The sequence below is a fragment of the Scleropages formosus genome, chromosome 21 (assembly GCF_900964775.1).
Source record: "Scleropages formosus chromosome 21, fSclFor1.1, whole genome shotgun sequence".
In the NCBI taxonomy this organism is placed as follows: domain Eukaryota; kingdom Metazoa; phylum Chordata; class Actinopteri; order Osteoglossiformes; family Osteoglossidae; genus Scleropages; species Scleropages formosus.
The window spans coordinates 17,672,926-17,697,683 of record NC_041826.1 but is presented as its reverse complement, the minus strand read 5'-3'; the positions used below and the strand labels follow the sequence as shown (position 1 = coordinate 17,697,683).

Genomic DNA, 24,758 nt, shown 5'->3' with positions numbered 1-24,758 from the left:
CTTTACCATTAAAATAAATCATTTTGCTCAATATAGGTACACACTGTATCGAATGTGTAACATGATTTCAAGTCCATCTGCAAGCGTGATGAATGAAACACTGAATTTGAAACACACCTAAATTCCTTGCTTCATGAGAAAAAAAGGCATGGAATTACTAGATTCAACCACTGTTCTGAGTCTTATAAAAGATTTCCAGTTATTCAAAAACACTGAAACCAATACATAAACTCGGCACATTATCAGAAGTTGTTACGTCACATCTCAAGTTACTGTCCAGTGTAATATTGTATTACAAAAAACTTCTGAGTTTTCATGACAGGTTAGAAATAATTGTTCCTGGACATTTTTCCCGGTGTTTCCAGGACATTTTTTCCTTTTAAAACGTACCATCTTTTTATATTTTTATTTCATATCATTTTATAGATTGTTTTTGTGGGATAAAAAAAGTTGACTTGATGGTGGCAACAGCAGAATTTCCAGAATGTAAGTGGGCTAGCATGAGTTTTAAGACACCAAAATCCAGGTCTCTGCTGCTGAGGAAAATAAAGCCTAATGATAAGTTTCACTTTACCATAGAAAAACCACAGATTCCATCCACCATGGAAAAGCCAATGAAAATTTTAGGTAAGCTGTTGGATAGCAGCTTGAAGGATACAATAGCTATTCATGCCGCTTAACGGGAATTGGACGATCGGCTAGCAGCAGTGGACAATTCAAGACTTCCAGGTCAGTTTAAAGAATGGGTATTCCAGCACGGCTTCCTGTCACAAATTCTCTAGCCCTCTACATAATGATGTCTCAATATCAAGATTTGAGATTCTTGTGAGAAGGGTAAGCTGCTGTCTACAGTAGCTCTACCTTGAAGCTTGAGCAGCACTGCCTTGTACTGGCACTACAGCAAGGTGAAGTTACCCTTCAGAGGGACCCTCCAAGAGGAGGAATTTGCAGTGAGATGGGTAAGAAAAGTGCTGCAATACAGATAATCAAGTTACCAAAGGGTGGTGGAAGCTGGCATCAAGGTGAGGACATGTAGAAAGTGGAATTTGTTAGCTTCAGTGGGAATAATGGCATCTGGAAGATCTGATTTGACTACTATTCCATTATACTGGTATGAGAAGGTCCAGGATAAGAAGAAGCAGAAGCTTTTTAAGAGGTTGCGCACACAGCATGGCAGAGACACAATAGTTGGGAGCGTGAACTAGGTGGGAACGGACACTGTAACATCAGGTCCCTTGAAAAGAGCTTAAGAGAGCAGAGCTTCACTGTTTTAAGTTCTTGATCATGAGTCTATGATATGTTGCCAAATCCATCAAAGCTGTTCAAATGGCAAAAAGTTGACCTTCCACAATGTTCATTACGTCCAAAGAGAAGGAAAGCTGGGGGGGGCAGAAATTCAGTAGCTGCACAAGAATGATTGGCACTATTGTTCGTAAAATAACCAGATAGCAGGCCATAGTGTTTATCAGGGAAGGTGAACATTTTGGTAGGAGGTTATCAGGATTCGTCAATCCTGCGTTTTATGCACCTACTTGAGCGATGAACATCGGTGCATCAAGTGGAAGGTAACAAACAAGGTTTACTTAAGAGTCACATGTCTGGAGCCATGTCTCTTTCTCCTAATGTAATGCACAAATTGTATTTTTGCTGAGATGTATGTCGCTTTGGACAAAAGCGTCTGCTAAATGAATAAATGTAAATGTAAGATGAAAGAGTTAAATCAGTGCCTAACACCATTTCAGGGCTCTTAATGATGGCACAAGGATATTAGTTGATGATTAATTTTGAAAAACAACTTAGTTTTCCAATCACCATCACAGAGACATGTGTAAGATTGGACATTGTCCTGTTGTTTAAAGGTTCTAGTCCATTTATTTTTGTTGGCACTTAGAGGCACGTGGGAAGACTGTAAGGAGGAGGCCAAGGAGTGGAAGAAGATGAAGTTTGAGGAACTGGTGGAGTAGTGTCTGGGCAAAGGTGTTTCATACTGGAAGACCCAAAACACCCAGTGACCCCAGGTTATATCAGTGATGATGCTTCCAGGAGCATCTTACGACATGTTCTCATGTGTTTCACTCTGCAAAGGACACAGACACAATACTTGTTTCATAAGAAAGCTATGTACTGTATATATGTCCCACTTCCTACTTTATATCATGCTGAGAGTCTCAACCAATCACAACCCTCGATTAAGGTAAATATAATATCACAACTGAAACAGTAGATTCTAGAATACAAATTTTCATAAAGGGGAGGTGTCACAACACAAAAAAACTGCTACGTGAGACATAGGTATACAGTAGAGCAAAGAAGCATAAAACAATATAATACTGCATTCAACTTAGTTTAAAAATCCAGTTAACCACAATTTCATTGCCAATTTTGAAACTTATTATTATTGTTGTTATCATTATTAAGCTGACACTTCTCTCCAAAGTGACATAAAAAATTAGGGTCATATACTAAGATACTTAATTATGCGTTTAATTATGTGTAAAGCTGGGCAACTTCTAACTGGATCAATTCAGCCCAAGTACATTTTTCAACAGTATTACAGCAGAAGTTGTATTTCAGCTAGGGTTCTTTGAACAGAATGCAACAGCTTTAACTACTGTGCTACCTGCTGAACATCACATTTTGCTAATGCTGGCACACTATGCAAGTTTTGCCTTAAGTTGGTATCCTGACACTACGAGTCAGGATAAAAACACGAAGGTTTTGCTCTGGGCCAATAAGATGCTGTTGAGAGGACTTAAGAGGATGCCACATTAATCTTCTGAATGCATTCACTGAGGACATAGCCAGAAAAATGTTTTTAGCTGTATAAGAGTCAATACTTTTTAAACTAAACTTAAGCCACTTAAGGCAAAGCTGGGGCAGATATGGTGCTGTCCTAATGACATGAAGAATAGCACAGCCTTTTCTCCATCTAAGGAGATTTGTTAAGAGGTAGGGCTTCTGCAGCACAACAAGAATGGCCCTGGTCTCGTTCTCCAGACTCCCAGAGCAGGTATGGATACCAACCTTTAATAGATCGCTGAGTTTACAATGGCACTGAGTAGTGTGTGTGATTTTACTTCTCCAACGGAAATGAGATCATGTTAAAAGGTGATGCGTTCTTGTCATGGTCATCAAGACCATTCTGAGGGCAGATTATTACCTTTATATGTAGGGTGAGCTAGTTTCCTGCAAAGAAACTTACAATTTCACCGGCAACCTGCAGTGTACACCATGCCCATGTAAAGCAATTAGTCACAATACCTACCCAATGCAGGAAGCTTGAGCAGACAGACACACACCCAACACACACACACACACACACACACCCACACACACCCTACTCTTTTCAATCCCATCTATTCCCCTCACAAATGCCATTTTAATTGAAATCTGTCAGACTCTCTCTGTCTCTCTCTCTGCCTGCCTGGTTAAACCCACAATGCTATAGGTACTAAGCCATGAATTTCAATGAGGGCTTTTCTTCAACAGACTGCATTGATGTCCTTCAATTGAGATCCCCTATCCTAACAACCACCCCCCCCCCAAATCTCCTCATCAAACACACGCATACATACACCCTCTCTTGAACCTTTTCTTCTCAACCCAAAACTTGGCTTAAAGGGACTATACACAAAAAGTATATATTTGTACCACAATTTTGCGAACTATAAATAATTTGACACGCTCATATTTATAGCTTCAAATGAAATAAAATGACACGATTCAAAGAGTATATATTCAAAATTTTATGAAACTTGTTTTTCCTGTTAATATTTAAATTAAACTTGACACGATATCCCTTTAGAGAGTTCAACAGCTACTGTTAACATTACACATCTGTGTTCTGTCCAGCTGCGGTGCAAAGTCTATTATATTGAAGTTTGTGAAAATTTGTTCAAACTTTAAGGGTCAGCTCAGATGAATGAACGGAGTGTACCAAACAAAAACTCGCTGGTGATAAACTTGGCTTTGCCCTATTCAGCCTCTTCTCCGGACAGAGAGAGGTGTTTGTTAACCCTCACTCTTCCAAACACCAGCAGCGGGGGAGATTCAAGGAAAATGAGCACCCTGAAAGCCAGAAGCTCAGGTATAACTAGAAGGCTCAAGCAATGTTTAGAGGACAGATGTTTATATATGCCTTGAAATCCATTGTCAAGTTTTAGCAGAGTACAGCTATTGTGATGATGTCATATTTAGGAAACATTGGGAGTGAAAAAACATATTTAATATTGTTTCCTCTGCATTTCTGCCGGATGCAGAGTGCTGGAGTACCTCCAGCAGCAGGAAAAGACAGAAAACAAATTTTGAAAAAAAGAAAAAATCAGTGTAGACACCGAAACAATGAAGATTACTTTCAATGAAGCATCATTTCATGATTCATAAATATAAGGAGTACTATAATAGAACCACCATGTGTTCATACATGCAGGTGTGACCCACGTGGATCCATAAGTTAGACAAAGGTGCTGGACAGTAAGGTTTCCAGAGGAATGGTCTTTTATTAATCATACAAATGAGAAAATTGCAATGCTGTCCCTTTAAGAAAGGCACACAAAATAAAATTACAAAAAATATATATTAGCTTAACACCTGCATTTAAGACTTATCCTCAACTCCACTCCACAAACAGCTCTCCTCCCCAAGTATTCTGGTCTAAAATCCTCTTCTCATCACATCAGGTGGTCAAAGGGTCTTCACCCTGATACCTACAAGACCTGATCACTGCCTGTACCTCAGCAAGAACATTACGTTCCTCAACTGCTGGCCACTTGTCGGTCCCACTCACATGAGGTCCAAAATTAAAGTCCTTAAGTGCTTCGCTTTGGCTCCAATATGGTGGAATGAGCTCCCTCTCTCCCTCAAACCTGCTGAATCCCTCTAAGACCTGCTTCTCTCCTGATCTCCTAACTTGTACAACAAGCACCAGCAAAAGAATGTGGTACTGAGCAAATTAACCAGGCTTCAGCAATGGTGTGTCTGGTCTAAAGCTCCTCACCTGTTGTGGAATGCACTTTTGTTTACTCTGAGTTTTACATCACTGGGAACAAGAGCACCTGCTAAGTGAATTAAAGTAACGTCAATGGACAGAGGCAGTCGGTCATCATTACATGGGAGTCAGCTGGCAGGGAGCCGGCAACCCAAAACTGTCAATCAAAGAGAAAACCGTGTCAAATATTGTGTTGTCCCCATTCCTTTATGATAGTGAGTTTTTTCACCAATCAGAACAGGGTTTCTTCACAACGAACATACGGTCAATTGACACATTTAAAACCTTACACTCAGCAACAGTTAGAATCTTCCCTAAAAATATTGCAGGAGCTCTCAGAACGAAAACAGGGTACTTGAGGCAAGGCCCTTGTGAAGGGGACTGTCTCCATGGTAAACAACAAGCCATATTTACCCTGAAAAGTCAAGCTACATCCAGCCAAATAATTAGTGTTCTCTTTCAAGGCTTTTAGGCACAAAAATAATATTTAAACAGAGTATTTTAAAACTGAGGAAGATTCGCATGTTAAAAAAAAAACAGTTTAAAACGCCTTTAAAAAAAAAAAAAAAAAAAAAAAATGTACCACAGCTGAAAAGAAATTGGAAGTGTGTTCCCTTCCTACTTTTAGCCCGTCCACCACATTCTAGTGTTTTTGTTTTGAGTTTTGCTCTTTCCACTGTGGGATTTACCTAGGCTGGTCATCCGTGTTTTTGTAGAGGTCAGGCAGAGGTTTGGAATGACGGTGTCATTAAATAACGCTGGCCAAAACGGACCGTGATTTACCCTAAGAGGAGCTCACCTGAAGACACAGAAAACAAAGGCTGTTAACTTTAGAGCCCTCTTTATAACCTTGCCCAAAACAAACTGTTTTTGGAACCATTTTCTCATGTAAAACCATCAGCTCACAGCTCACAAAAAATGTTAGTGTGTATCGCTTTGTCATTTTGATTTATGAGCAGCTCAAAGCCACACAGAAAAAAGTCCCTCTCGCATACACAACCATTGAGGAAGGGCTAAGATTAGTCCATGTCTAAGCGCTGAGCGCCGACTCGTTTCCAACTCTCAGTGAGAAAAGTGGGGAAAGGGGTGGGGGGTATGAGGAGGATTTCATCTCTGCCCATCCTCCAACACCTTTTAATCTGTGACCTCTGACCGCTCCCCCATGTGAGGATTCCACCCGAGAACCAGGATGTTTGCAGCGGAGTTTAAATCTAAAGCACAAACACTGTCTGCTAAACTCTCCGCCCCTTCGTTCCGGCTGGCCCCCCGTTTGAACACGCTGCACCAGGAGAGAGCGTGGCCGGGTGCCAAGCTGACCGCAGACACGGGACGGGGGAAGGACGGGAAAGGGCGGGCAACAGGGAGCGACAGAGAGAGGGCGAAGCCAGTAGGTGGTAGGGACTCTCAGAGGAAGAGAATGAGAGGCTCACTGAAGATGAACTCATGAGCAGAGCCCTATGAATCCTCAACATGACGCCGATCTTTGCAAACAGCACAAACCATTAATAAAGCGACCGCTATAAACTGCGGCAATGTAGATTTCGGACTGCCCACACACCATAAGATTCGAAATTCAACAGCACAACACGGCTAAATGATGAAAACGCACAGCTGTTGAAGGGTGAGCAGCTAAAGACTGCTTTTCTGGAAGTGCACGTGCAGAAATTAGTATGAGACCATTCCTGTACTGGCCAAAGGGTTTTCCTGTCTACAGCAGACTTTTGACTGGATGAACAGACCAGAAAGAGCAAGATGCTCTAGAACCACACTATTTTAAAAAGTCATTAGGACCTAGGTCATTAGGGTTTCCTCTGGGTGCTCTGGTTTCCTCCCACAGTCCAAAGTCATGCTGCTCAGGTTCCCCCATAGTGTGTGAGTGACAGAGAGAGAGAGAGAGTGTGTTCCACTGATGTATGGATGAGTGACCCAGTGTAAGTAGTGTATCTAGCAGTGCAAGTGCCCTTGGTGAATAAGGTGTGTGGGCTGATGACACTACATAGAGTTCATTGGAAGTCACTTTGGAGAAAAGTGTCTGCTAAATAAATAAATGTAAATATAAACCATGACTAATTGGGCTGTCTGCCTCTTGTATATATGGCAATACATACGTAAGCACAATATCCGACTTACTTACTAAACCATTTCTATGGCTACAGAGATGTACCATCCTGACCGCTACAGTAAGTGATGTTTAAGAAGCAGCCTGAACATAAACGGAAGATGTCGAAGGACACCTGCGATTGTTCTCAGAGGAATCCACTTGGCGTATGCTTAGTAACTTCGATTAAGGTCTTTAACTAGGGAATATTTCCTACTCCTTTCAAACTTTAGTGTAATATTTGAAGCCCATTGCACTCTGAGGCCATACGTGACACCTGCCAATAACCTAGGCGGACGGTTTTGTGGCAGAGAAGCCCATTGGTCTGTGATGCTTTCATTCTGCAGTGTTCTTCAGCACAGTTTCCATGGCTTGTTTGTTTAAACTCAAAATTCCTCCTTCGTAAAAATCGGAAATGGCAAGTGAGCGGCAGGAGCAGCTTTCTCCTGTCCATTTCCCCCTCCAAGGAACTCCAAATAAACACGTTCAGCTTCCATTTCTCCACGGAACGATGTTTGTCTTTGTGTTTATTTTTCCCCTCATCCCTGCCCACTCCCCAACACACTCCCCCTCTCACCCTCCACTAGCCCTTCCCTTGCCCCCAACACAAAAACAAAAAAAAGAAAAAAACTTTATCATGTCTTGCAACACATATTAATGGGAACATGTTGACAGAAGACTGATCTCCTGAAGGAACCGGTTTGTGGATTCTTCTACGCTACTGACAAAGAGAGAGAGGGAGGGAAGAGGAGGAACAGCTAAACTCACTGTTTGTAGAACTGCCACGATCAATGTCCACCTTCATCTCCTCGCACTTTAGACGAAGTGAGACAAGTGAGAAACAAGGAGCAGAGAAGTTACATCACCGCTACTCCTCAGGACCACAAGAGCTTCACTACTGGACACGGCGCTTAGGGTTACTTTTGTTTCTCTACTCCTCCATTGCAGATGGTTGTTCTCCTGAGGTCCTATCGTTTGACCAGGGAGAGAGGTTTGAACTGAAAAGGCAGTTGCAGTAGATCTGTCCCACATGCAGTGCATATCAACAGCCGTTATTTCTAAAAGCTTCTTATGCATTACTTTTGTTGAACTGATTTAAAATGACCAAAAATCTGGCTGTCGGGCGAAAACTGAACTGAGGCTGGTGCAGCTATACCCTCATCTTGAAATGTTAAACAACACATCTTGACACAATAAAAATAAGAATTGAGAAGACCGACAAATAAACTGTATGATCATCCACTGAAATTTAATTGTCTCAGAAATTAAAAATATAAAAACCGTTGGGGGAAAAAAAACCCACTTTTGGCAACGCAGTCCAGCCAGCAGCCTAGTAGTAGAAGCAAAAACATCTTGAGAAGTTGCAAATGGACAAAACACTGCAGTGCACCCAGCCATTTATCAGGCAGTGGAGATAGAAAAAGCACATGAACAGTAATAATAATACTGTGCCATATATTTAGCTTTCAACAGCAGAGAAGAACGTATTATGTGTGTCCCCATCCTGGCAATAAATCAGCTGAAATCATCCTTTTTTTGCCCTTTATTGAGAAAACCATAGGCGTCCGACTGGCATCATGTCAATACCACCCCCCACTACCATCACCCCAAACAGGCAGCGCTTTCTTCCAGGTAGCAGGCGTGAGAGCATGCACACACACAAGGTTTTTGCCTGAGTTTGTCCAAACTGGGCAAAAAAGATCAAGAAGGTCTTTTCTGCTTTTCCATAGGTGGATCTTTGAATTTGCCTCGCACATATTTCAAGGCTTTGCTCTTTCGCCATGGCAACGTTCCCATGTCTCACAGGAAGGATGCCATGCGAGGTCCTTTCATTAGGACATTTCCTCAGTTCACAGGTGGGATCCTCCCAAAGAAATCTGTTTGTTCTGCATTCTCTTCGGGTTTCCCTTAGGAAAAACTCAAGTTCTTATCAGCCTCAAGGTACTGAAAGAGCTGAATCTCATATTTCTCATTCTGGCAGTATGAATGATATGGTTGTAGAGGCTCTTTATTTTGAAAACCTAGTGGAAGAGCAGGAACAAGGACTCCAGCTTGTGCTCTTTGCAGACTGACAGCTCTAACCATGATGCCACTTGCTGCTGAAAATGAATAATTACAGTGTTCATTTGCCCTTTAGTTAATGTGTTTATCCCAAGTGATTTACAGGTGCTAACCCCTTTATACCGTAGGGTGTGTACTGGAGGGGGTGCGGTGGTGCAGTGGGCTTAGCTGGGTCCTGCTCTCTGGTGGGTCTGGGGTTCAAGTCTCACTTGGAGTGCCTTGTGACAGACCGGTGTCCCATCCTGGGTGTGTCCCCTCCCCCTCCAGCCTTACGCCCTGTGTTGCCGGGTTAGGCTCCGGTTTCCCGCGACCCCGCTCGGGACGAGCAGCTTCAGCCACTGTGGGTGTGTACTGGAGCAGTTTACCGTAAATGCATTGCTCACACACAACCCACCAGTGACAAGAACAGGATTTTAGGCATTTAAATTGACATTTATTCCTTTAGCAGATCTTTTTCTCCAAAGCAACACACATCTCTGAAAACAATGCAAAGAAGTACATCACACTAACAGAAGGAGACCTTTGGATGCAGACACATGATTGAAGCAGCAACCATTTGTATTGCAACACATTACCCTTCTGCACTATTCACTAACCCATGATAAGAGAACTCAAACACAAAGTAACACTATCCAATTAACAGACAAGGGAAAAGGCCAGTTAGCTCAGAAGCCCAAAGCAATGATATTCTATAGGGAAGAAGGTAATGGATAATGTAAAATACTAAAATTAGATTGCAGCAAGTATTCAAAAAAGCTGTCATGCATACAGCTGAAAAAAGCTCTACAAACAAAATCTTTGCAGAGACAATAGAATTTTAAAAATGATTTTTTTGCTACGGACACGACAAAAAAGTAAAATTATGTAAAATTTTAATGTTTTACACTACTTTTTCCTTATGATATTAGGAAAAATTTTGGGTCATTTTAGAGTGAATCTGAGATGAGGCTGGAACAAATTGGAAATTTTCCCAGTAAAAAGTAACGGAATAAGTGATTTCATTATTTGGATTTTCAGTATGTGGTCAGTTATCAGGGGACCAGATAACAAATGTAAGTCTATACGTTTTCAGTTCATGGTGGATGCATAGTCAGCATACATTTTAGGGACTCGATGAATTCATAGCCAGTATATCTTTTAGACTGTGTAACCCATGAATAACCAGAATGCTGGTAGCAAAGGGGTGTAGTGGCATATTATGATAGGAGAAAGAGGACTAAGGTGGAAAAAACTTTCCAGTTTTACCATAACATTAGGAAAATATGTTCACAACAGGGAGGCGCGGTGGTGCAGTGGGTTTGGTCGGGTCCTGCTCTCTGGTGGGTCTGGGGTTCGAGTCCTGCTTGGGGTGCCTTGTGGTGGATTGGTGTCCTGCCCTGGGTGTGTCCCCTCCCCCTCCAGCCTTGCGCCCTGTGTTGCCAGGTTAGGCTCAGGTTTGTCGTGACCCCACTCAGAATAAGTGGTTTCAGACTGTGTGTGTGTGTGTGTGAGAGAGAGAGTTTGCAATACTAAGAAATTAAATTATAAAAAATGCCACATATGTTCACAAAATTAGCACTCAAACATTGGTTATAACATTATCATAGCAGAAGAATTAAACAGGAGAAAGTCACCAAAACTAAAGAAAATTAAGCACAAGAAAATACTTGTGTCTGCTGCTATTGCTGACCATTACCTCTCTTGTTCACAAGACATGTTCAGTTTGTAATTTAATTGCATGGTCACTAACATATTAATAAATAATTAACTTTGCAAACTTTCCAGAACTCTCTTCTAAAATTAGATGTAACAGTTATTTCGAAAAAAAAAAAAACTTTGGGGTAATTGAGTGTTTAAATGAAAATGCAAAAATCACATTTCTGTTAACGCAGTCCAAATGCTCAAGTTAATACTGTAAAATAGGTGCGAGCAAGCAAACACAATTTACAGAAACTTATAAAATTCAACCATCTTAATGGGAAAAAATTTTTATATCTTACTAAACAAGTAATGGAATAACTATATTTTGTTTCTACACTGTGTTCTGGAGACTGGAGTTAATTCAATGTACCTATAAAAGTACTTGAATGTCACCATCTTTAGGTTGGTATCCAAACCATGCCCAAATGTGAAATTAAGCAGATTCCCTTTTGGAAAAAACCTGCAATGGTCACATTTCAGTTGACAGCATCTTTATCCTCCCTGTATAGTGGGAAAAGGACCAAAATTTCTCAACCGCTTTCCAGAGAAATGTACTATGTTTACAGTCTGACATCTCACACATTCTGCATCCCATTATACAGCTGCTGACTGAGAACCTAAGGAAAATACGTTCCCCACAAGGCGATTTAAAGCAGTGTTCCTCACATCCAAGTAACCACTGCTCTGCAGAGTTCAGCTGAACACCTGCACGCGACTTGGAGGACATCTCTGTGGCTTAGCGCTTACAGGGAATATCTTATAGGGAATTTCTGACGGCTCTGCTTCCCCACAGTAGTGCGGGAAATGTGTGAAATGTTGCCTGTTACAGAACAGAAAGTTTAAGACTTAGCGGGAGGCCACAGGACGTTCCGGAAAGCGCTCGCAGTTGTACTCCACTCGGGTAAAAAGGAGCGACCCTCTTGCTTCTGAACCGCAGAACCGTACAATGTCCGCACGGGGAAATCCTAAATTCGCACCACCTTCCGAAGGCTTTCGCCGTTAGGAGCATTTGAAGAACGCGTGAATGCAAAGCTCACATACATACGCTCACATCTGGAAGGCATCTGGGCTTTGATGGATGAGAAAAATGGGGCTGCATCATGTGGGACTGAGCACTTTTCCATCCACACTTCAGTGGGTGGCAGGTCTTTACCTGACCGCTGGTAGGTGAAAGGGCTTCGTCGGGGACCCCGCATTTGACACCTCTCTCCTCAGACATGAAACGGACTGTAGCAATAAGAGCTCTGGAGCCAATAAACCCACCGTGAACCTTTCCGCGGGCCGTACCCCAGGACATAAATACGGACAGAGCGCTAAGTGTCTCATGGGAAAAGGCGACGACTGATTCCCATGAAAGGTTCATTCAGGGTAATGAGACTGTTTTATGAATGCGCAATAAGGATATTTTTGACCATCATCGAGTGTGAATGCAAATTAAAGTGCCGGCAGAATGTTTGCCCTCTCCGCTTCGCAGTTATGAATTATCATTATATTTTGTATGCCTGCCCTGTGCAGTGCTGGGCGATGTAGAGGACCTGCTGGAAGCTCCACTCACACAAACGCAGGACTCCAGTTCCAGCGGCCATGTGAGCACCAAAGAACGACACAACAGAGCACAACGTAATATCATCTGGTTAAATTTAGTAGACGGGAACGGTGTGACTAACATCGCCGTTGCTTTCGGATCCCTCCGAATAATCCCTAGCTCTTCTGACACCACAGAGAAGGAGACCTAAGACCAGGGCTCTCGCAGAACTCCGTGGCGTGTCAGTTATTCATAGCCACGCCGTCGGACAAGCAGTTCATTCAGGAGTCAACCTGGCATGCCGGGGCCGGCCACTGCCCGCCCGCTGCAGCTTTTTAGGGCTTGTTTACTCTGAAGACGTCTGACAGGCCAAGAAATTACAAGTATTTGCTAAAGAACACTTTTGAAGTCTAAAATATAGCTCGAAGGAGCAGGTCAGAGGTTTGAAAAAAAAAAAAAAAAAAAATCACCTTCAGCCGAGTTGCTTTCTGTAAAAAGGGAATTTGCAATGATCCCATGAGAATGTTTCATAAATGCTTCCTCGCTCCCCTTAACTTCTTCTATCTTCCTTCTCCGCTCTCTGTTTCAACTGTGGAATCCCTTTACCCCTTGCAGATACGCAGCATCCACAAACAAACAGGGTGTCTCTCGCCCTCCCTCCATCTCCAATATGAGTCACACAGATTGGTAACTTTTTCCGTTCTCCCAATTGGAGGTCTTATTCACAACTTCCAAAAAAAAAAAAAAATCACATTTCTGCATTGCTTCTCCATGGCTTGAACACGCTTCTGTCGTGCAAAGCAGTATGAGAAGTGTGTGTCTCTGCTTCTCAAGTGAGGCCATAAATTCTGTCTGACAGCCAGAATGAGACGGGACAGCGGAGTTGGAGAGAGGTGAAGGATGTGACAGGGATGAGAACATTGCTCCATCTGATGGGTGAGGAGGTCGGGTCATGAGGACGTTGTGCGTATTTATCAAAATGTCAGGCATGTCGCCCACTCTCTCACCACGGGTACCAAATGATGATGTCATCGCACAAAGCAGAGCATGTCAATCCCCCACATCTATAACCACGCACCATTGCGTCCAGGTTTCCTCATTCCCCGATTGAAAAGTGACTGAGCACAGATTGATTTCAAATAGAATGCAGAATCTAGTGGCTGTTAACAAGCTTCTGGTGTAAAATATTTTCAGATGTATTCTGACTCACTTTAGTTCCGTGTCTCGCAGTTCTTTTACAGCACTTATACATTTCTAAATGTGCACATACAGTCAACAGAATGAACCCTGATATGTAAATCCAGCAGGACACACAGACAGGCTGACCCAGAGCCCGAGCAGAACACACACACACACACAGACACTAGAACGGTGTACAGAGATGCAGAGATCACAAAGAGATTTCCTTTAGCTTCGGAGCACGGACGGGGTCTCACCGTCAGAGCGGTGGATGCAGGTGTGCTGGTTGTCACTCAGGAAGAAGCCCTCCTTGCACTGGCACTCGTAGCTGCCCATGGTGTTGACGCAGATCTGCTGGCAGCCGCCGTTGTTATCCAGGCACTCGTCCACATCTGCGGCCCAAACAAGGACAGGGGATGGGAGAGAGCGGTCAGCGGGGCACAAAGGCTTCCTTAACGGCAGGACGCTTGGCTTCGCCACACAGAGCGGGCATAAGGGTCAAGCACACTCAGGTATTTTTCAGGTATTTGCACTCACACATCCACTGGAATTTTCTTTTATTTATTTCCAAAGCTTTGTGTCTGCTTCCCTTTAGGGGCTGAAGCGAAGGCACTAGAGAAAAAGGTTAAACGTACCCGTTTAACAAAAACGATGGGGAACAAAAAACAACGGAACAAATATTTGATGTTTTCTTAGTTTGACTCATGTTGGTTTCAGTCCATTCGCGGCACACGTTATTCTTTGCGGAAATAAGGACAACGCATTTTAAAAAGCCGCACACACAAACGCTGTTTGCGCGCGACTTCGCTACTCAGTCCAGAGTCAAAACAATACACCTTTAGCCTGCGAGACTAAGTAAGAACGAAAAATGTATCAGAACATGTTTACGAATCTTTAAAAGGTTCCACTGAGCACAATAAATACTATCCGAGCCTCTTACGTAACGGACACTTTGTTCGCTACTCTAATTTGGCAAAAACAGTGTGCTTTAAAACACGCTGAACAAAACCAGACAAACTTCGCTGGTAACACAGTCTCGAGATGCACAGAGCCCTACGTGAACTTTGAGTTAATGAAATAAAGAGAATGCTGCCTTTCCGTAGAAACCACGAGCTGATATTGACATAAATTCATTATAAACTTGTGAGGTTAAAAGGTCTGGATTTCATGTGTCTCAGAAGGCAATGTTTTCAGCTCACTGGAACAACTTAGTACATTTTTTTTTTAAAGCAGCGATTGCTGTCTTCTCCCACCAGCAGAAATATAAGAAGCCGAAAGAATATATTCTACATTTGTAGAACACATGATACAATATAGAAGGCAGGAAAAGCACAGTAGGAGTACAGATGTTCCCTTTTCCCCAGGCAGATGTGCTGAACACTCAACTCAGGACAGAGACAGAAGCCAGGAAGGACCAATGGAAGCTGGGAGTGCAAGTGTCAAAGGCAGGGCCTCCCTCCCAGTTGGCCAACGTGTGCGATCAGCGGAGGAACCCGGAGAGGAAGCAAATGCTTGTTATGTTTAGTCTGTGAGCGCCGAGGTGCGGCAGTGTGTTTCAGGATCTCATCAAAGCACCCCAAGCATCAAAATGGAAAGGAGGAGTTGAGGGAAAGTTCTGGAATGCAACTCTCAATGAGAAATCGGCTTTCCGCAGATGCCCAAGACCAGGCATGGGTGAGAGCGCCCAGGAGGACTTCTGTGTGAATGCAGCTGCCAAGTGTCCTTAATGTGTTCCACAAGTATAGCAGCTCGCTAGATACAGAGGCGACCAAAAACATCGTCAATAGCACTCGGTGGAGTTATAACAAATATTTGTTGTGGGGGGCACGTCCCACCTTTGTTATCCAGATGCAGTAGGGTAGGGGTAAGCGATGTCAAGTCGAATTCAAATAACGGCGCCACTCATGTGGTTGGTCAGTTGCAAACCAGTTCTCCAAAGTTTCTTAAAGGCCTCTCTCTGGACCGTGGGAGGATGAAACACACATGGACTATGGGAGAACATGCATACGCATAGAGCTGAGGGGCTTCAAACCCTCAACCGTGGAGTTACAAGACACCAGTGCTACCCGTTGAGCCACCATATAGGGAAACGATCACTTATTTGTGTAATTTTCGCATCATTTTTGTTTGTTTAGCTGGTATTACAGATTTCCTTACAACATATGGTCATAAATTTGGATTATCATTAACAGAGTATCTTTTACAATACTTTTTAAGTACGTGCAAATTTTCATGCCTGTTCTTCTAAAGCACTTAAAGGGCTCTGACCAGAAGACCCACCTCCATTCATTCTGCATGTTACTGGTGGTCTCGGAACCTTGGACATTTTTTTTCCACACTTCTTTCGGAAAAGTTTAGACATGGAGATCTGGCATCATAAGGCAATCTAAATACCTGCTGTAAAATACAAAAGCAAGGTTTAATGTTTGTGTGTGTTCAGTTTTCCAGTACTTCTGCTCAAAAATCTGCACTGCACACGGGATGCGCTGGGACTGTCTTGTCTGTCGAATCAGACAGCTGGAGAGGACCCACCACCTTTGCTCCACACTGTAATTAACAGCTACTTCCAACTCCGTGCTCGGCAGCCGGAGCTGTGAGATATTCTTGAGCCAGGGCACAGGCAGCTTAACAAGCTTTTAGGAGCATTTAGGGCCCTCTTTATACATGGCTGTAAAACTCTTTACAGCTGCTGTCACTGTGACTCCACTGTAAAACACAGTATCTCTAGGCACCCCAGTGATCTCGAGCGAGGCCCGACTTCATTGAGCGCCACTCGATGAATGGGCTTATTAACTTCCAACCCAACCCCCCAAAGACACCCCATCCGCTCTGCCTCTGAGCATTTTTCCCTGCAGCCTTTTTCCAGCACCTTTGATTTGGCCACAGGCTTTACCTGCCGGCATTTTGTCAGCTTTGACAGGGAATTGTGTTCAAAGCGCATCTGTGAAGGGTGTCGGTATCTTTTAAGGGCAGACCGGGAGAAGGAGAAGGATATGGAGATGGAAAAGGATGGCCTTTTGAGACTTCTGACAGGCCCAAAGGACAATCTGCATCTCCATAAAGATAAAGAACTCTCGCTGTCAATCACGCAGCAGAAAGACACCGCGCCACCCTGAGAGGGAATATAGCACATGCCACTGAAGCAGTGAAGACTGCAGCCAATGCAATGGCAGGCAAGATTAAAGGGGCAACAGGCATGCACAGCCAGTTTTTCCCCTATGAAAAGGTGAGAAACCTTCAGGATGCCCTAGTGTCAGGCAGAAAAGTAGGGCACATCTCCAAGAGATGGCCGTAGAATCAGCACTATGGAATCAGCCGCAATGCAGCCAGAAGCTCCTGAGAAGTCTGAAAACACCACATATTCCTCACCTCAGAATAAGAACGTTGCTTATACATTTCCATCCCAATGCAGTTTTCTTTATAAAATCATTCTCCTCTACAAATAATTAAGGGAAAGTTGGGAAAATGGGGGCAAATTCCTCTCGGAGGCATCCTCACACTGTCTTAGACAAGCTGTGACCACTAGGGGCGCTGTCTACATTTCAAGTCATAACATTACCAACGCAGCGCTACTCTCAAACTTCACAATATGGACAAAATAAAAAAGGACAAAAAAAAAAAACATCTGTGGTCCATTTTAACTAAATCTGTCCCTTAGTAAGCTGTCAGCCCAGCTTTCCTGAATGAATTCTAATATATTTGATACCTTAGCAGCTCAAACATTCACACGTGCTGCAGCACGTGTGAATGTTGAGCTGTTAAGGTAGCAAATAATTTAAAATGATATTATTCCACTGTTGTAAAAGGCTTTGACAAATACAAACAGAAAGGCAATCATATTTGGAACAGCATACCAAGATCAGCAAAGTTCACTCTTGTCTACAGCGAGCCCTGCCATGCTGGTTACGGCACCATTTCACTGTTACAGCCATAGCCTTACAAACCATGACAACAAGAAAAAAGGCGAATGGCATGCTTCTCTTGCAGCTAATTATGATAAAATATCCATGTAACATGTCTAAATGAAACAGAATGCTGGTCAATACGCATATATTTTCGGGACATTTTCTCTTTTTCCAAATAGGGTGACCTGGCAGGGTGACGAGGCTCTGCTGTGCTTCAAGGTTCCCATGGTCACAAGAGCTCTGTAAATGTGCAACAGGCAGGACCTAGGGGCTGCATACATACATGTGCATGTGCTTTTTTTTGCAGATGTTCCTGATGCCATGGTTGTGCTACCAGGTACCAGGGACAGCTGGTAGTGCAGTGGTTAGTGGTTACAGCTACTTTTGGATCCAAAGGTCACAGGTTCGATCCCCACCTCTGGATGTAGTAACCTAGAGCAAGGTACTTACCCTAACCTGCTTCAGTAAAATTACCCAGCTGTATAAATGGGTAAAAAATTGTAAACTTGTAATAACTGTAAGTTGCTTTGGAGAAAAAGTGTCAGCTAAATGAGCAAATGCAAATGCTAGAGGGTCCACAACGCCCCTGCTCCGCTGATGTGACTCTGTTTGTCGAGAGATGCGGTGGCCTGTCTTTGATGGAGGTCACCCCTAGGAATCTGCTGCTCTGGAACAACAATGGCATCTTTTAGTCATGCCAGTCCTGCCTCCACTTATTATCTCTCTGCTCATTAAGCAGGAGCGCTTCACAAAATTAAACATATATACGCATGCGGTATGTGAACGACAGCGCAGACCGAGCATTACCTACGCTCTCCTGACTTCATTCTGCCTGCCACTGCAAGGCCGCGAGGCAGAGACAGCTGCTGAAGACTCAAACAAGCAGCCTGCGCCCCCCACTTGTACTCCATCATGCCAGTCACAGGATACAAAACCATGGCGAAGAGACTGCTCTGCTTACTGCTACGCTTGGCACACCAACCCTCAATGCTGCAAAATGCAAAAATCTGAATTCAAAAATCCAATCACTGCCAGGGACTAAAACTGCTCATTCAATATTCGAATTGTAGGAACGTATTAAGATCGTCTTTTCGGCCCCTCGTCACGTCTTCGTACGCGTTAACGCAAAGCGACCGTCTCATAGCCGCTTCTCATCGCGCAATATTCTGCAGCGGAAAAAAGAAAACACTGCAACCATCATCCCCCCATTCCTCAACCTTTGCCAAATGTTAAACAAGAGCGTACACTTAGGATCCGACAAGTTTAAACTAGAACGCCTTTGTTTTGTTTGATTGCGCTTGTGTAAACTTTTATTTGGACGCATTCAAGATGCGCGGGATCGGGCAGAGAGAGAGTGTGAGAGAGTAAATGTAGCATGAGGTGTGACCAGCATGGGGACAAATGCGGGAAATGGAAAAGGAGAGAAGAGTACGTAGAAGAGAGGAAGACGGTGGTTGTACTCCACCACATGGGCCACTGGCCTCCCCATCATACTCCCCCAGTCTTCGCAACACTTTCGCAGTAAAGAAACGGATCAACGGGTGCTCCGTGGAATCACAGCTTGTTGTGGGTGGGGAGGGCAGCGGTTTTCACATCAGCACCTGGTGCTTCATCGGCTTGACGCACAAAAACGGAAAGAGCGGAAACGTGGAAATAAAGCCGTCCAGACTGGACGGCTTTATTTCCACGTTTCCGCTCTTTCCGATCTTCCGTTCTGCTCTTGGGTGCAAGAGAGGAGCAATAAGCAATAAGATGATAGCTCCCAAGAGCAATGACGGTTGACAGCACGTCCATTCCGAACGAAGACCAATCTCTTGTGCATCGAGATCTTTCCGCCTGTTGGTGTAACGCACTTTGGTGTTGTCTTCCGAACTGGGAAATCAAGCTACCATACAGCAACAATCCCATTATTACCTACTTACTTACTAATTAAACTGGCTTAGAAGTCTTATTTCAGCTAGAATGCCCAGGAGGGGTGGGCAGCCACTGGCCCTTAGACCTCCAGAGGTTTTTTCTCCCTCAGTTGTGCTTTGGGAGTTTTTCTTGCTTTCCTCGATGGTCAGTAGGTATATTATAGCTCAATAAAAGCATTATATTATCATAAATTTGTAGTCAACTGTCTTCTTTGTTTCTTTGTTTTGATGTGCTGTTTTCTTCTTGCCTTATGCCTGTTTTATAGCGCTCTGCAATTGCATGAGAAGAGCGCTCTGTAAAAATAAATTGAATTGAGCTAAATTCTGCGATGAATTTCGCTTTAGTGAGAAACACCTGCGAAATGAATAAATGCTAATGTAAAAGTACTCATGTTACTTAAAACTGGAGAGATATCTGAGCCTAATCTGAATGAAACGTGATTAAAGACACAGAAGAAAAAGGCGTAATGTCAAATCATGCGTTGGAAATATTGACTTAATGCTGACAGCATTGTTGGGTCTGCAGAGTGTGGGCTTGTGTAGTCGCAGCCCAGAGGTGGAGCAAGTAGACCTTCAGCAGCAGCTACAAACACTGCTTCCATCCAGAGGCCACTTTTGGTGTTCGGCAAGGGCTCACTTTTATGTCAAGCGTGTGCAGGACCCCGCAACATAGGGGAAAAACAGAGCGTGAGCTTTCAAAGAAAACAAACCAGAACTACAGGCATTCATAAAAAAGTTCAAATTATCAACAGATTGTGCCCAGCTGCCTTCGGGAACGAGAAAATAAATAAAAAGCTGAATCAAAAAGGCAAAGAGGAACTGTGCTAGATTGCTCTTTAATCAGAGCCCGATTAGGCAATCTTAAATCAATTAGTGCCCTAACTTGTTGACACAAAGCATCTGGCGGTCTTCGAAATGACTTCCTACACGAGTCGAGACAGACGTCTTTTATTCTCCTTTTGTTTTTTGCGTCCCCTGCTTTGTAAAAGACCCAGTTCTGTGGGTACATTCCGAATGTCTATTAGAGGCCGCAGCAGAGACAGAGTGGGAAACAACACAAGATAGCTGGTCCGCCCCTCCAGACTCACGTGTGGATTCCAAAATGCAGCATGGAGAGTTTCTGGCATATATTTCCTAAAGGTATAGGCGGCACAGCATGTAGCACTGCTGTCTCACAGCACCTGGGTGGTGCGAGAAGGTGTGGGCTTGATCCCCACTCAGTCTGTGTGGAGTTTGCACATACTCCTTGTGTCTGAGTAGGTTTCCTCTGGGTGCTCTGGTTTCCTCCCACAGTCCAAAGACATGCTGTTCAGGTTCCCCCATAGTGTGTGAGTGAGAGAGGGAGTGTGTTCCACTGTATGGATGAGTGACCCATTGTAAGCAGTGTATCTAGCAGTGTAAGTCACCTTGGTGAATGAGGTGTGTGGGCTGATAACACTACATAGAGTTCATTGGAAGTTGCTTTGGAGGAAAGTGTCTGCTAAATAAATATAAAGAGCAGGAATGGGGCCTTTCAATAGTCAGTCACTTCCTTGGGTCTACAAATGTAATGCTTTAACTACTAACTGCCATTTTGCATACAAGCATTACGGTTAGACCTGGTGTTGGTGGAAAGGTTAGGCGTAAAGGTAGGGAAAGTTCATTAAAATAGTGTAGAGTTACATAAACCCCACAGCTCTGTTCCACATTACCTAGTGTCTACTTCCGCGCTGTTACGTGATATTATTCAATTACACTCCATTATATCGGGCGCGTCGACTGCCTGTTGTAAAATGGAAAATTGGATTCAATCGGGTGACGATACCATTTGTCCAAACAAGAGACGGCTGCCCTTCTGGAGGCTATCCGCACGATCCGATGGGTTTGTATGAATCAACCGGTGGTCGCTGAGAAAGCAGAGGAACAATGGAGCCCCTCTGGTGCCTTCCGGATGAATTATTCTGAATACGTCCCTCACCGCAGCGGCTCTCATTCATCAAAGCAGTGAGAAGTAATTAGAAGGGAACACTTTAGCTAAATAAACGTACTACAAAGCAAGTGCTCTGTATGTCCCATTTGATGATAACTTAACATCAGCTCATGCTGATCTAGGCCAGAAAATGGGCTATTTACAGTTGGGAAGCGGAGGCCAGTGTTTAAGTGTCAGTGGTGCAGAGCAGACACCAGCTGGTCTGAAGATGGAGGGTGCTTTCCGCAGCTAGTTGTCGTACCTGCAGCACACCCCCATCCCAGTGCCGCCCCACCCAAGGCGAAATCCAGCCTCCTTAAACCCTCAATGTGGGAAAGCGCAGAAGAAATATAAATATTAGTTCAAACCTACACAAACAAATCACACTCTGGAGAGAACTGCCGAGATTCACCGGCATTGAGAATTGCATTCAGCGAGGCTTATTTAAATTAATTTTAATAAAATAATCACTTTGAACAATACAGGCATTGAGCAATGTCTTTTCAAACCAGTGAATAGTAAGGGATTTCAGTTTATGTCCCCTGCGGCAATCCTGCCAAATATGACACGTTCTGGAAAGCCTTAATATTGCTTTAACGTCCGTCACGGTGATTTCCCTTTCCTTGGGGCATAAATCACTTACATAATAAGAAGCCTCTTGAAAATCTTATTAAAATAACACTAATCCTACTAGCGAGGGGGGTGGTGGCATAGTGGGTTTGGGCAGGTCCTGCTCTCTGGTGGGTCTGGGGTTCGAGTCCTGCTTGGGGTGCCTTGCAATGGACTGGCGTCCCGTCCTGGGTGTGTCCCTTGTGCCCTGTGTTGCTGGGTTAGGCTCCAGCTCATTGCGACCCCGCTTGGGATGAGTGGTTTCAAACTGTGTGTGTGTGTGTGTGTGTGTGTGTGATCCTGCTACTGATGTTTCTGCTCACTACAGAAAGGAGCAGAAGGCCGCATGCAACTAGCGCACACAGATGGCACCCGAAAAGTGTGCGTTTTCCCACCTTGCAAGTGAGATGCCGAGGGCAGCAAGGGGGCAGATCATATTGTTACACTTTTTAATAACACTGCTGCTGTGGCATTCTGAAAAGCATTTTTAAACAATATGTTTTGTTCCTTAAAAGCAAACTAAGTAATATATATGCATCACTGCTTCTCAGAGGTGATGATGACAAGCAGACACGATTATGCAGAAAGGTATAGCGTTTAAGAGCCCCGTATTCATGTGCGTACGCTGGAAAGCCCACCGTAATCACAACTCATAATCACAACTCTACAGTCACGCTGTCGTGCAAAAGGTACCGCTGCGCAACGGCATGGCAACACCGTGGGAATCTTATGTTTGCCGAGGACACGGAACAGGTTTGCAGAGCTGACTGACAATGTACTGCATAACAGCATATATGTGTTCAAAACAGTAGATACCTCCTAAACTTCCAGGTAGAACAAAGAAGACAAAAACAGATGAGAAGACTTGTGACTGGTCTTTTTGGTGATGTCAGAAGGGATCACCTCAATTCTCAGGAAAGCTCAAAGTGTTTCTGTTTTTTTTTCAGGGCCAAAGACATACAGGCCTTCTATTCACATTTATTTATTTAGCAGATGCTTTTCTCTAGGCAGGCATGCGGTGGCACAGTGGCCCAGTGGGTTGAACCAGGTCCTGCTCTCTAGTGGGTCTGGGGTTCAAGTCCCTGCTTGGGGTGCCTAGTGGTGGACTAGCATCCCATCCTGGGTGTGTACCCTCCCCCTCCAGCCTTACACCCTGTGTTGCAAGGTTAGGCTCTGGCTCCCCACAACCCTGTATGAGACAAGCGGTTCAGACAGTAAGTGTGTGTGTGTGTGTGTGTGTGTGCGCGCGCGCACTTTTCTCTAAAGCACCTTTCAGTGGATACTATGTAGTGTTATCAGCCCACACACCTTATTCACCGTGGTGACTTACACTGCTAGATACACTACTTACAATGTGTCACTCATCCATACATCAGTGAAACACACTCTCTCAATCACTCACTATGGGGGACCCTGAACAGCATGTCTTTGGACTGTGGGAGGAAACCAGAGCACCCAGAGAAAGCCCACACAGACACAGGGAGAACATGCGAACTCCACACAGACTGAGCGGGGATCAAACCCACATCCTCTCGCACCACCCAGGCACTGTGAGACAGCAGTGCTACTCGCTGTGCCACCGTGCTGCCAACATGTTGCGTAACACTCATCCCTCAAATGCTGACTTTCACACATTAGTGAAACAAATTAGCACTGCTCTCAAACTAAACAAGCACGCTGAATTTAAAAAATAAAAAATTACGGAAACTGTCCTGCGATAGACATGTCCGTTCCTTTCCAGGATTGTTCCTATCACATTGTCAAGCGGTGCATGGAGCGCTCCGCATTCGTGTTCCCACTCCCACTCCTGTTGAGGCTACCCCCTATGAAGGCGCCCATCATGTGGCAAGAAGGGCAAGTCCTGCTCCTCTTCCTATTATGAGGTTTTCCCCATCAAGACATTCTGTAATGGGCAGACAGCTTCCAGTTCACTCTGCTGTTCCTCTTCCCATTCCTGTTAAGGCTTTCCTGTATCTCAATCAGCTCTGGTCTAAAGCAAGCGCCAGTAAAACACACAGATTACGGCAACATCATGAAAAAGTGTGGCCACTTGACGGAGCCTAAAAAACACGTATTAAAGGCTTTAAATGACATGGCTGAATTCTCCAAGATATTAAAACTGATGGTGTGGCCAGATCAGTTTGAAAATATTTTTGCTTCAAACTTTCACAGGAAATCAAATGTTTTTATGTGAAATTTGAATCATGTAGTATTATCTTATAATTGCTGTATTCGGAAAAAGAATTTCGACCTCATCTGTGATTCCCAGTTTTATAGTCATTATAGTCGCTCCAGAGCATTATGAGATTTAAATAGTCCAGCAAAAAGAATCATCAAGCAATCCCAAGTAATCACATGTCAAAGTAGGCTCTATAACCACTGTTTGTGAGGAAGTTTGCTGCTAAGCTGTGTAATGAATTGTTCTTTTTCGCTTCACCTTCCTTAAAAACTGTAACTGCAAGCCCTCTTCAACAAAACATATCTATAGTGTCTTCATTACACACGTAAACAGATAACACGTGAAAGGACCAACTAAATGAACACACATACACACACACACACACACACCATCTGAAACTGCTTGTCCCAAGCAGGGTCGCAGCAAACCGGAGCCTAACCCAACAACACAGGGCATAAGGCTGGAGGGGGAGGGGACACACCCAGGATGGGACTCCAGTCCATTGCAAGGTACCCCAAGGAAGACCCAAACCCCAGACCCACCAGAGAGCAGGGCCCGGCCAAACCCGCTACGCCACCGCACCCCCCAGTAACTAAATAAAGAAATAAATATATTCCAAAGCTTGATTTTTTTTTTTTTTTTTTAACTTCCCCTGAAAAATTTCTGTTCTGAAC

At 43.9% G+C, this 24,758-nt stretch overlaps 1 protein-coding gene across 1 annotated transcript in view; it reads right to left on the bottom strand.

The window, feature by feature from the left end:
- Nucleotides 1-24,758, bottom strand: part of scube1 (signal peptide, CUB domain, EGF-like 1) — an 89,940-nt gene that overhangs the window by 53,664 nt on the left and 11,518 nt on the right. The window contains exon 4 of the mRNA XM_018729900.2: nt 13,788-13,922. Within this exon, the coding sequence (XP_018585416.1) occupies nt 13,788-13,922 (135 nt within the window). The remainder of the gene's footprint in view (nt 1-13,787; nt 13,923-24,758) is intronic.